General features: G+C 36.4%; 2 protein-coding genes across 2 annotated transcripts; both read left to right on the top strand.

Moving 5' to 3' along the window:
• Positions 1-1,672: 1,672 nt before the first annotated feature.
• Positions 1,673-2,644, top strand: LOC149111591 (uncharacterized). Its single transcript, XM_089288827.1, has 2 exons — positions 1,673-1,687; positions 2,123-2,644. The coding sequence occupies exons 1-2, from the start codon at positions 1,673-1,675 to the stop codon at positions 2,642-2,644; spliced, it is 537 nt and encodes a 178-aa protein (XP_089144953.1).
• A 4,626-nt stretch (positions 2,645-7,270) lies between these two features.
• On the top strand, positions 7,271-8,317 carry LOC149111590 (uncharacterized). Its single transcript, XM_089288879.1, has 2 exons — positions 7,271-7,285; positions 7,765-8,317. Exons 1-2 carry the CDS (start codon positions 7,271-7,273, stop codon positions 8,308-8,310), a joined length of 561 nt encoding a protein of 186 aa, XP_089145005.1. The 3' UTR covers positions 8,311-8,317.
• Positions 8,318-12,080: the final 3,763 nt, after the last annotated feature.

The following is a 12,080-nucleotide window of genomic DNA, read 5'->3' as shown; positions in this document are numbered from 1 at the left end:
ACACACGCGCAGCGGTGTTATACCGTCAACTATAAAACAGCTTTCTGTGACTAACCGAGTGCAAGTTAAGGGCCGTACTGGGGAATATCGGCCCGACGTCCGTACAAAAACGAGTGAGGGCCAATATTGCCCAGTACGGCGCTAGCCAGGTTAGTAACAAGTTTATTATATGCGCTCCATGAAAGTTGTTAATTTTGAATTTGCCGCCTTTCAAAACCAAAAAGCACGAGACTTATGGCCGTTTCCACGGAAACGGTCCCTGTGAAAAATCCCGACCAAGAGAGAACCAATTACAACGTTCGGATTTCCTCAAGACCTCCTTGTCATACTTCAATGATATAAAATAGTTAAGATTTAAGATTTGTTTAGTCCCAGTAATTGGAATTTGGGCATTTTCATTGAGGATCAGATGAAGAGTTGCAAGTGTACTTAAGGTGAAATTTAATCGTTCCGGTATATAGTACAATTTTGTTGTACAATGTAAATCCACGAAAATGACTAGTCTTGAATGCCCTGACTGAGGGTCCCCTAAATAAATGAATAACGTACTTATAATGTCTTTTAAGAGCTGGAGTATGTACTTATTCTACGCTATAATTGAAAATATCAGTTAATAACTGTATTATAAATAGCGAAGTGTAATTAAGAATGAGTTCCTTTTATCGAGCTGTCACGTTCTTAGCTAAATTCGGAATCGTATATCGCATCCGAATATTTGACCTGAGTATCGTATTTTGATATTCAAGACTTACGGAAGTTTGTTTCTGTTTTAGGACGGTTAACAATTTCGAAAACTGCCGCTAAGGACATTTGTCAATTGCAAATACACTAACTTTGGCAAGTTTAACGCTCAATTCTGAAAAAAGGTCTCCATTTTTTGTGTTATTTACGCTACCAACCAGTTATGATAAGTTCTTCAACCTATGATTCCAGTATCAAATATGATTTAATGCATCCCTCGGATTTCACGGTATGAGGATTAATACTCTCATGTAATTATTCACGGCATCAGAATTTCGCTTGTTGAGGAACGATTCTTAATAAGGCGAGTAAATAAACGTTTAAGGCAATTAAGATTTAATCCTTTGGGAAAAGAGAAAAATATCTCCAAAGAAAAAAGTTAACAACCGTGATTTTTTTTCGGCAAAGGGATGCAATAAAACGGCGGAAGCAGCGATTATTGCACGACTACTCGGATGATTTGGTAAATGTGTAAAGAAGAAGTCACTCTATTTTAGACTTTGGCTGGGAGCCCAATTCAACTTAAAATATCCTCGTTCAGCAGAAGTTTCTTGTATATACCAAAATGGAGCAATTTCATTGGCCTTCGAATATCGTGTATTTTTAGTTTACTACCGGATCCTAAGGGAATCGTTGCGGACAGCAGTTCACAGCTAGAACATCACAAACACTGTAATAATGTAAGGTATCAGTTACTGTATCAGTGAAGCCGTACAGAAACTTTCTCGAATAAGGATAAAAAGAATAAAACTGGCGGATGAAGTAATGTTTGTTCCCTTTCTGGTTATTTGCTAAAACTCCAAATCAGGACCACTGAAAATTGTATTTAAGGGGATAGTTAGTTTTCTGGATATCAGAACAAGTCCTTACATAATAGCAGACAACATATACACAAGTTAGCGAAAAGCCAAAGAATCAAAAGAAATAGGTCATGGAGATTATTAAGGTAAGAAGAAGTCTTGGTTGTTGATGACTGAAATGACTTGGTTGTTAGTCTTTATTGATTTAGATCTAATACATTGGACAATATTTCAGAACATCGTTTACATTCAAAATTGTCCTAGATTCTTCTCTTTTAGTTTCTCAGTCAAAATTGCTGTAAACGTAAAGAAACGCCATCTCAAAGATCATGATAAATACACCGTTGGGCTCCAGGTCTTAGAAGATCAGTTCTCTTTACAGGTTGCCACGTATTTCTTCTAATGACAGTTCTAAGAATTTGGCGATAGATAACACAATTAGTTTTATTAATTACTTTAAGATTTTCTTGATTCTCGTAAAGTGACTACTTAACAGTGTATTTATCTTGTAAAGAGAGGTTAGATGTCGATCTTTCTCGGTAACAGAAGTTAATCTCAGAGTGTTGTTTTTCGGCTCGCAGGTTATTGCAGTTATCATTGCTGTTTTTCTTCACCACGGAAATGGTCGAACTATCGCATCAACCAGCAGCGACAACATTGAAAGGATTCTTGATCTAGCTGAGGAAGAATTAGTTACGATCTTGAATGAGACAAATGAGAATCCAATTGAACGAGAAGAGAATCCAGCTGATGTCCTTAGATTATCAGAACCAGATTCATCAAGCCATGAAGCAGTACAGTTTCAGTTCAGTTCAGATAGCATGATCCAACCGAAGGAAGCCAGACCTCTTTTGAGACAGAAGAGGTCTCATGTAGGCCCTTGTTACACTGGTAACTACCAGACGGTCCAGCTGGCAAGCGGTGGACTCGCAACATTCCCCATTTGTAGGAAAGTTTCTCTTACCGGTTGTACCAGTTCAATATCAAGCAACAAGAACAGCAAGAGGTTATGTGTGGCGTCATTGACGACGATTCTCATCCGCAGTGATGATGGCACAAATCAGTTGGGCGTATTTGCTCAAAGTTGCTCATGCGCTGCGTGAAATAATACGTCACGATTGTAACATAACACTGCGTCAGGGAACACACGGATATTTAAATTATTGACTTGCAAACATTATTTCATAACTGCGACAGTTTAAGAGTATTCAACGATATTTATTACCGTAGAAGCTGGCCTTCTCTGGTATTGTTTTAACGAAAGGAAACACTGTTAATATTGTGCTAGGGTAAATGTAAATGTACCCACCCAAGATGTTTTGCTCTGAAGGCCTGGTATAATTCCTCGGCGGGTACTCCCTTATATGGGCTATGCAGGTATGTGCGGCCCCAAAGGGTATGGTTTTTCAACCGTTTGGTCATAAATAGGGTATCGATTTTAGCTGATTTTGGCCATTTTGGTCATAAATAGGGTATGGCTTTTGCACTCTAGCCTTGATATCGGTATGTTTTTAAGAGAAAGCCACTTTTTCATCATTATCGAAAAGAAAATCAACAAAATCCCTTCGCAAGTTATGTTTACGGTAATTTAACATTGGTATGGACTAGGGAACTAATTACAATGCAGGTCTGAAACAGGGTTTTGAATTAAGGGTCAGGTCATAAATAGGGTTTCGAATTTTGGTCATAAATAGGGTAAGGGTTTTGGAAAGCGGGCCGCACACTCCGACCCAATTTTTCTGGGAGTATACCCCCCCCCCCCCCCCAACCCGGGTATAATTCATTCTTATCAATTGATTACTTCAATGGATTTAGAAATGGAATTTAATCATCTCAAAGCAAAGCATTCCAGTAATCCTTCTGAGGTAGTTTTTTAGTCCAGCCCATCACCATTTATTCTGAGCTAACCATTTTTTTGTACTGAAGGATCAGCATCAGGAAAGACAACTTCCCCTCCGCCGCATCATGTACAGTATTGTTTTGAGATTTTGTAAAATGTTTTGAGATTTTGTATTTAATTAATAAATTGTATTCGAGTAACTTAAATGGGAAAACTCGATTTGTGAGACCATTCAGCTAATTCAAACACTACGATTTGTTGCTCCGATTGGGACAACATTTGATTATAAATCGACTGGCCAGATAGACATTTCCAGAAAATATCTTACAAATTGGGAATCGAAGCAATTCAAATAAAGAAAAACGTGGGACGGATAAATCGTAGTGAGTAAAAAAGTCTTAAGACTAAATAATCAACAACATAGAGAAACAATACCCTCCATTTCGCGCAAAAATATGCTCGGATATCGGTCCTTGGACATTATCTGTTCTGAGAAGCAAACAGTTTTCCGAGAGCGATGGTCGAGGGAAACTGTAAACTTCACTTTCATAAAACTGTTCGTTTTTCGGAACAGAGAATGTCCGAGGAAAAATATTCCAGCATATTTTTAAAACCAAATGGAGGCTATTATGTTAATTATCGTTCAAACTAATATTTTTTGCAACAGGCGCGGTTTGAGAATTGGGGAATATCACTCGGATATTCTCCAGTTTTAGCTGGGGCATATTCAGTCACGTGACACGTTTGAATCAATCGCGTGCGACCGAAAATATTTGAAGAAATTTGAAAATTCTTTTAAATTGCACTTTCTCGTGCAATTTTGAGGGAATTTTCAAACACAACTTGCAGGATATAAATCCGTCATTTCTCTCCAATTCATACCATTACTAACGTCAACGCATTTACAGAATGGAAGTGCAGATTTAAAGGACTTGTGGGGAATTATTCGGATGATTAAATGTGAATGCGAATTTACCATGACATCTTAGTGGTAATCACGAAGTATCTGAACCCTAAAAAAATCGTCATTAATGAAATCATAACCTTCTTAAACTTTTTATTCCATCTTGTAGCCAGCGCGCCCGCTGAGGGAGCAGTTTCTAGGGCTTGCCACAAGTTGCTCGGCAACTTTTTGGCAACTTTTCGTATCTGGAGCAACTTTTTTTGTTTCGAGCAACTTTTTGCATTCTGAGCAATTTCTAGTTTTCTAGATATCGGAGCACCTTTTAGGGCTTTAATTGGCCATGCTTCCATATTTTACAATGTTTCAGTAGACAATTTGTAAATTTCCTGTGAAAAAAGAGCAGTTCCTCCCCCCTGAGAGATCATGAGCGAAAATGTATGCAGCCGGGCTGTTAGGTCAGCGGTTTTTTAAAGAAAATCTAAAATGGCGGACGAAGATTCACGCTCCACTGATTCGAGTGTTTCAGGTTACGAAGGTCATTTAGATCCTTTGAGGGTAGCCGCATAAGCAGGGGCAAGACTGAGTACTCCAGCGAAAATGAAAATGGTTAGAAGTCTTGACCGTGAACAGCAACGACAATTTTATTGGCTCATAATAGGATTTTTACAAGATTAATATTGTTATATTGATATTGATGCGTAGTATTTACCCATACGTATTGTAAACAAGTTTATTCAGCGACGCTGGTTACAACGCAAAATTGCACAAAAATGCTCAGAAATTTTACTGTTGTTGTACAGATTGCATATTTTTGCATCAGACCAAATAAAAGAAGAGAAAGAGACAAAAAAAAAGTTTTTGCTTTTTGTAGCAACTTTTGAGCAACTTTCGTTACAAAAAGCAACTTTTGAGCAACTTTTTGAGATATTTCGGGCAACTTTTCGGGAAATCTCGAGCAACTTTTGGCAAGCCCTATCAGTTTCTGTTGGTTGAAAACGTAGGCGAGACTTCATAAATATAAAAACGGAAAAACGAACGGGGACCACCTATAAGGTTGATAAATATAAAACATTGGATAATGCATTTCCAGAGTTTCGATTGGTTCAAAAGGCGTCGAATTTCAGTCAGTGTAGTCAGTTATCTCCTTCCGGTCTTTTCTTTCATAAAAAATTGGCACGATTTTACGAGATTTATTGTTTTGTTTTTTTTTATAAAACAGTTATTACACTCCTGCTTGATGAATATTTGACGATTTAAGTCAACTCATCAGTGTCTTAATGCTTGAACTCGTACAATAATTGTTGTAAATATCAAATTGGTCAATCAGTAAAAAGCCAGCTTATGACTTTTATCCAGGCTTGATCATTCTAAAATTTAGTAAAGAAAACCAGCTGCCAAGATAAGCTACGATAGGAACACGGAAACACGTTCATTGCTTGATGAAAAGTCAAAACCAAACTAGCATTAATTCATAATCTTATTGTTTCAAAAAATGTAAAGTACGTTATTTGTATGAAATTAACATTATATCTAGAGTGGTGATTAGCAGTTTAGATTAAGCCATTTTGAGCTCCGGTCAGTTCTGCATCTCATTATAGACGATCATATGAGCAGTTCGAAACAAACTTAAGACAAAATTTAATCGTTTCAGTGTAGTAATTTAAAAGCCGGATATAAATCATCGAAAATGACGTCATTACCTAGCCACTTAATACAATCGAGTAAGGGACGCCTAATTAGACGAAAATAGTTTAAGACTCTTTTAAGACCTATAGCTCATGATTTCTCGCTAAAATATGAAAACTCAGTCTATAACTATAACGAAAAGGAAATTTCAAAACAGTTTCTTTCATCTTGCTGTTATTACTTAGTTACAAGGCGAGATCGTATATCCCATCAGAATATTTGGCCTGAGTATCATATTTTGATATCATGTTAAGACTTAAAGGAAGTTTATTTTTACTTTTAGATGGTTTACAGTTTCGAAAAAAGCGAGAGACAAAGTAATATTTGTAATGTAACTTTGCTAAAATTTATCCAACTTTTCTCTCCTCTAAGTTTCCCAGTGGTCTGATGACACTTTCAATCTATAATTCTGTATGTTATAAAATTTAATGAACTCCTCTGGTTTATGTGCGACTTTAAAACTGTAAGGAATAAAACGTTTATATAATTCACAGGAGTTTGTAATGTTACAGTTCTATTGTCAACAACTACGTCATGTAATACCCATCTAAAAATCTAAAAATAACGTCTCTATCCAAAACTTTCCTCGCACTACGGACTGGAATCCAGGTCTCTCTTGCCTGCTAGTAAACTAAGAAAATGTCGTGATCAAGAGAATTTAAAGTAATGATAATAAAAAAATAAATAAACGAAAATTTCGGTCTGGATTCGCAGAATTCTGTGGACGCTATGTAACAGCAAAACCACAGAAGCAGAACTTATCACACAGAAAGTTCAGTTAACTTTAAAACAGATAAATCTTTTAAAGTCAAACTATTTTGGACTTCCGTTCTGTGCTATTCAGCTAAAAATATCTCCAGTGTAACTTGAGCAGTGATACCAGGTATGTATATTCCAACATGGAGCTATTTGATTGGCCCTTATCTTAAGATCCATGTTCTCAGTTTACTACCGGAATTAAAGGAAGTAGTTGTTAATAGCACTTCTCAGCTATAACATTACAAATGTTACCAAAATGTAAAGAATCGAATACGTTATCACTGAAACTGTAAAGTAACATACACGAGGATGAAACGGTCTCCAGAATAAATTTGTAATTTTGGACAATCCTCGGTGATTTCCCTGTCTAATTATTGGCTACAGCGCCAAATTAGGAGTGCTGAAAATTGTATTTAAGGGGAGAGTTATTCTGCTAGAAATCAGTTCAAAGTCTTCAAACCTTCTCCGAGAAGAACAGACAACATATATATATACAAGTGAGCGTTGGAAAAAAGCCTCAATCTCATAAGAAAATAAGTCATGGAGATTTTTAAGGTAAGAATACGTTTTAGTTCATTGTTTATGACTTTACCATAAGCCGGCTTATACAAAAGTTCATTTAATTTTGGAAACCAGAGGAACCACGAAACTGATTCAAACTGAATATGTTGGACGTATGTTCCAACTTCGTTCACATCGAGAAATTATTTTCTCCATTCTTGCAGCCTATAGAGTTAATCAGAACTTAAAATCCAAAACTTCTTTACAAATATCGTTTCTTAGTTACAAGTAAACTGTTTGATCTCAGGTCTTAAAATATTAATTCTCCTCGCATTTTACTATAGATTTCTTCTAATCTAACCGTTCTGAGAATTTCGTGTTAGATTAATATTATTCATTAACTTGATGATTTTCTTTGTTCTCGTCATCTTTCTACTTAACAGTGTGTCGATCTTGTAAGGAGAGGTTAGATGTTGATCTTTCTTGATAATTACTAAACAGTTAATCTCACAGTGTTGTTTTTCGGCTGGCAGGTTATTGCAGTTATTCTCGCTGTTTTTCCTCACCTCGGAAATGGACGGGCTATAACATCAACCAACAACGACAACATTGAAAGAATGATTGACTTAGCTGACGAAAAATTAAACACGGTCCTGATTGAGCCAAATGAGAATCCAACTGAACGAGAAGAGAATCCAGCTCATGTCCTTAGATTATCAGAACCAGATTCATCAAGCCATGAAGCAGTACAGTCTCAGTTCAGTGATTATGTCAGCGGTGAATCTGCCAACAAGGGTTCTGGTAACGTGATCTTATCGATGGAAGCCAATCCTGTTTGGAGACACAAGAGGTCTCTTCCTGACGAGCCTGAATGCTACACTGACACCTACAAGACGATACACCTGACGCATGCTAATATCACCATAGCATACCCTGAGTGCAGGAAGGTTGCGCAATTTACCGCTTGTTCCAGTTCGATAGCAAACAACAACAACAAGAGGAAATGTGTGCCGTCAAATTATGTAGCTTATCCAAAGGACAATGTGTCAATTCCGACAAAATGCTCGTGCGCTCCCTGAAATGCATCCTGATTGTAAATTAACACTGCGTTAGGAAAACAGGGATATTTAAATTATTGACTGGCAAACATTTATTTATTTATAATATTAACAGTTTAAGGGTATTTAAGGATATTTATCAGAACACTATTAGACACAATAATAGCTGGGCTTCTCTGGTATTGTTTTAACAATAGTAAACACTGTTAATAGTGCTAGGGTAAATGTGGTTTTTGCTCAAGATGTTTTCGCTTTGACGCTCTGGTGTACTTCATTTTTATCAATTGTTTGCTTCATTGAATTTAGTAATATTCGGAATTAAATCATGTCAAAGCAAAGCTTTTATCGGAGGTAGTTTTTAATCCGGCCCAGTTTTCAATCTACAGAAAAAACAGCAACATCTTTAACTTAAAGATGGATTCTAATCAATCAAGCAGGTTTGATTTGGAAATTGCTACATTTCAGCAATCTTAGTGTTTTTTTTGTATTTACATTAGAATAATTGAAAAGTTATGTATTACATGCTAATTAATGTTACATTATTTCTCTTTAAAAAAGTAATCTGTACAGTATTTTATACTGATTTATAATCGACTGCAATGAATTTGCAGAAAGAGTTGACGAAGACAGTCTGACATCTGACTTCATCCAGAGTAGAACTGTTGTTTGAAATACGTTTTGCAAAAATGAACTTATATAGTTAATAAATTATTTTCGTAAAACCTAAATGGGTGAATTCAATTTGTGAGACCATAAGCTAAGTTGATTAATTCAAACGTACATCACGAGTTTCTCGGTCCGATTTGACCAATATTTGATGAGAAAGTAATTTCGCAAATGCCAGTTTTTATCCACGTAATTCAATAATGAAAAACGTCGGACTAAAAAGTCCGATTTTTGCTTTTTGCGGGATAATATCATGTCCAAATCCAAAGAATTCTTTACACTGAATCAATAAAGTGTTCTTCAGTTAAACCAATTCTGTTTGTGACTTCTTTTCGTTCGAGGAGTACTGTGAGCTTCGAGGAACATACACTGTCCAGGCAAGGACAAATAAGGGGCTACTGTGTTTATTATCCTTCAAATATTTTTCGCAACACGCGGGATTTGAAAATTGGCGAAAATCACTAGAATATTCAGCTGGGGCTTATTCAGTTACGTGACGCGTTTAGACTGATCGCGTGTGAGTGAAAATGTTTCATGCCTTATAACAAGCGTTAGTCATATCCGCCAAATATGCGTTGGTAATGGTATGGAAAGTCGAGTAATTAAGGATTTATAAAACGAGTGATATTTGAAGATTTTCTCAAATTTGATCCTTAAAGGCTGGTGTTCACACGCGCTTAAGTGTAAACAGTTAGTTCCTGACAAACGGCGTTATTTACTGCGCCTGCGTGTGGAGACGCGGTGGCCTCATGATGGTCTCGTGGCCAGGAACGTTGTGTTGTGTTCTTGGGCCGGACACTTTACTCTCACGGTGCCTCCCTCAACCCAGGTGTATAAATAAGTACCAGTGAATTTAACGCTGGGGGTAACCCTACGATGGATTTACTTCCCATCCAGCGGTGGAGGGAGTAGAAATACTCCTTGTCGCTTCGTGCTACAGAAATTGAAGATAAGCGTCGGTGATGAGCCACTTGGCTTGTATGCCCACTTCGCCTTACTGCTGCGTTTGCGTATGTTCTTATGGTTATTTTTATGCTCTGGTGAAAACCAGTCGTAACTACTCGAGAAATCATACAATAATTCAGTTATTATACGACTGAGAGAATTCAGTCTCAACTAACCAGACCTAACCGCAGTAATGCAATTTTCTCAAGAACATGTCATTTAATGAGGTCCGTAAACTCGCCCTCCGATTTTTTTCTACAAAATGAAGTTAGCAAGATTTAACCGGAGTCAGTTTCGTGGTTGTTTCTTATAAAACGATTATTCCACTTGCGCTTGTTCAGTAGATGTTAAATGCCAAAATGCCAAAAGCTGCATTTTAAAACACAGTTTCTGAATGTTTTGCCGGGTTCAGTTTGTTTATTTTTGTCACGAATAAGTTTATTCCTAGATTTATCTTGATACCTATTACAATACGGAGGTTGTTATAATGTGATAGCTACTTAAATTATAAATTTTAATCAATTGACATTTTAGCTCAGTCTTTCACATGCTTATTTCCATCCACTGTTTTAAGTCACAGTCATTTTTTAATTGATAGTTGCGTTCCAAAATTTGTTATCGAGGATCAGAAGCAATTTTGTTTTTGTATAAATTGCCTAGCATTCTATCACGAATGCCGTTCTCTTATTGGCTGCACTACTCACCATCTATTCTGTTATAGATAGCGAGTAGCCGGCTAGCAGTGTGCAGTTGCTCCAGTGTTAGTAACAATTTTGTTGTAGAATGCAAATCCGCGAAAATGACTGGTCTTGAATGTCCTGGACTGATTTTCCCCTGAATAAATCAAAAACATGTTTATAATCTCTTTTAAGAGCTGGACTATTCATGCTATAATTGAAAACATCAGATAATAACTGAAATGAAAATAGAGAAGTGTAATTTGGAAAGAGTTCCTTTCATCGAGCTGTCACGTTCTTAGCTAAATTCGGAATCGTATATCGCATCCGAATATTTGACCTGAATATTATATTTTGATATTCAAGACTTACGGAAGTTTGTTTCTGTTTTTGGTTGGTTAACAGTTTCGAAAACTGCCACCAAGGACATTTATGAAATATACTAACTTTTGCAATTTAACATTCAATTTTGTAAATAAAAAATGGTTTCCTAGTTGTCATGATAAATTCTTCAACCCATGATTCCAGTATCAAATATGATTTAATGCACCCCTATGATTTCACGGTACGAGGATTAATACTCTCGCGTAATTATTCACGGCATCAGAATTTCGCTTGTTGGGGAACGAGTCTTAAAATGTTATTAAGTAAATACAATTTTAAGGTAAGTAAGATTCGGAGTGCATTAATAACTATGCAATCCAGTGAAAAAAATAGAATAAATATCTCGGCAGAAAAAAGTTAACAAACGTTATTTTTTTTCGCCTAAGGGATGCAATAAAACAGCGGAAGAAGAGATGATAGCACAAATAATCAGATGATTCGGTAAAGGTGTAAAGAAGAAGTCAAACTATTTAAGACTTTGGCTGGGTGCCCGATTCAACTTAAAATATCCTCGTTCAGCAGTAGGCCCTTGTATATACGGTAACCAAAAGTGGAGCAATTTCATTGGCCCTGGAATATCGTGTGTTTTAGTTTACTACCGGATCCTAAGGGAATCGTTGCTGACAACTCTTCACAGCAAGAACATTACAAACACTGTTGTAATGTAAGGTATCGGTTACTGTATCAGTGAAGCCGTACAGAAACATTCAGGATGAACAGAATAAAACTGGCGGATGAAGTAATGTTTGTTTCCTTTTCTAGTTATTTACTCAAACTTCAAATCAGAACCGCTGAAAATTGTATTTAAGGGGATAGTTAGTTTTCTGGATATCAGAACAAGTCCTTACATAACAGCAGACAACATATTTACAGGTTAGCGAAAAGCCACAGAATCAAAAGAAATAGGTCATGGAGATAATTAAGGTAAGACGAAGTCTTGGTTGTTGATGACTGAAATGACTTGGTTGATAATCTGTATTGATTCAGATCTAATACTTTGGACAACATTTTAGAATTTCGTCGACATACGAAATTGTCCTAAATTCTCTTCTTTGATTTTCTCAGTCAGAAAAGTTTTAAAATTAACAGTTGACTTATCATGATCTTGAGATGGTGTTT

This window comes from Orbicella faveolata, unplaced genomic scaffold (assembly GCF_042242905.1).
Source record: "Orbicella faveolata isolate gen_17 unplaced genomic scaffold, um_ofav_v1 contig_2, whole genome shotgun sequence".
NCBI classification, from domain to species: Eukaryota; Metazoa; Cnidaria; class Anthozoa; order Scleractinia; family Merulinidae; genus Orbicella; species Orbicella faveolata.
The sequence above is the reverse complement of the archived record's forward strand: the minus strand, read 5'-3'. Positions and strand labels throughout refer to the sequence as shown.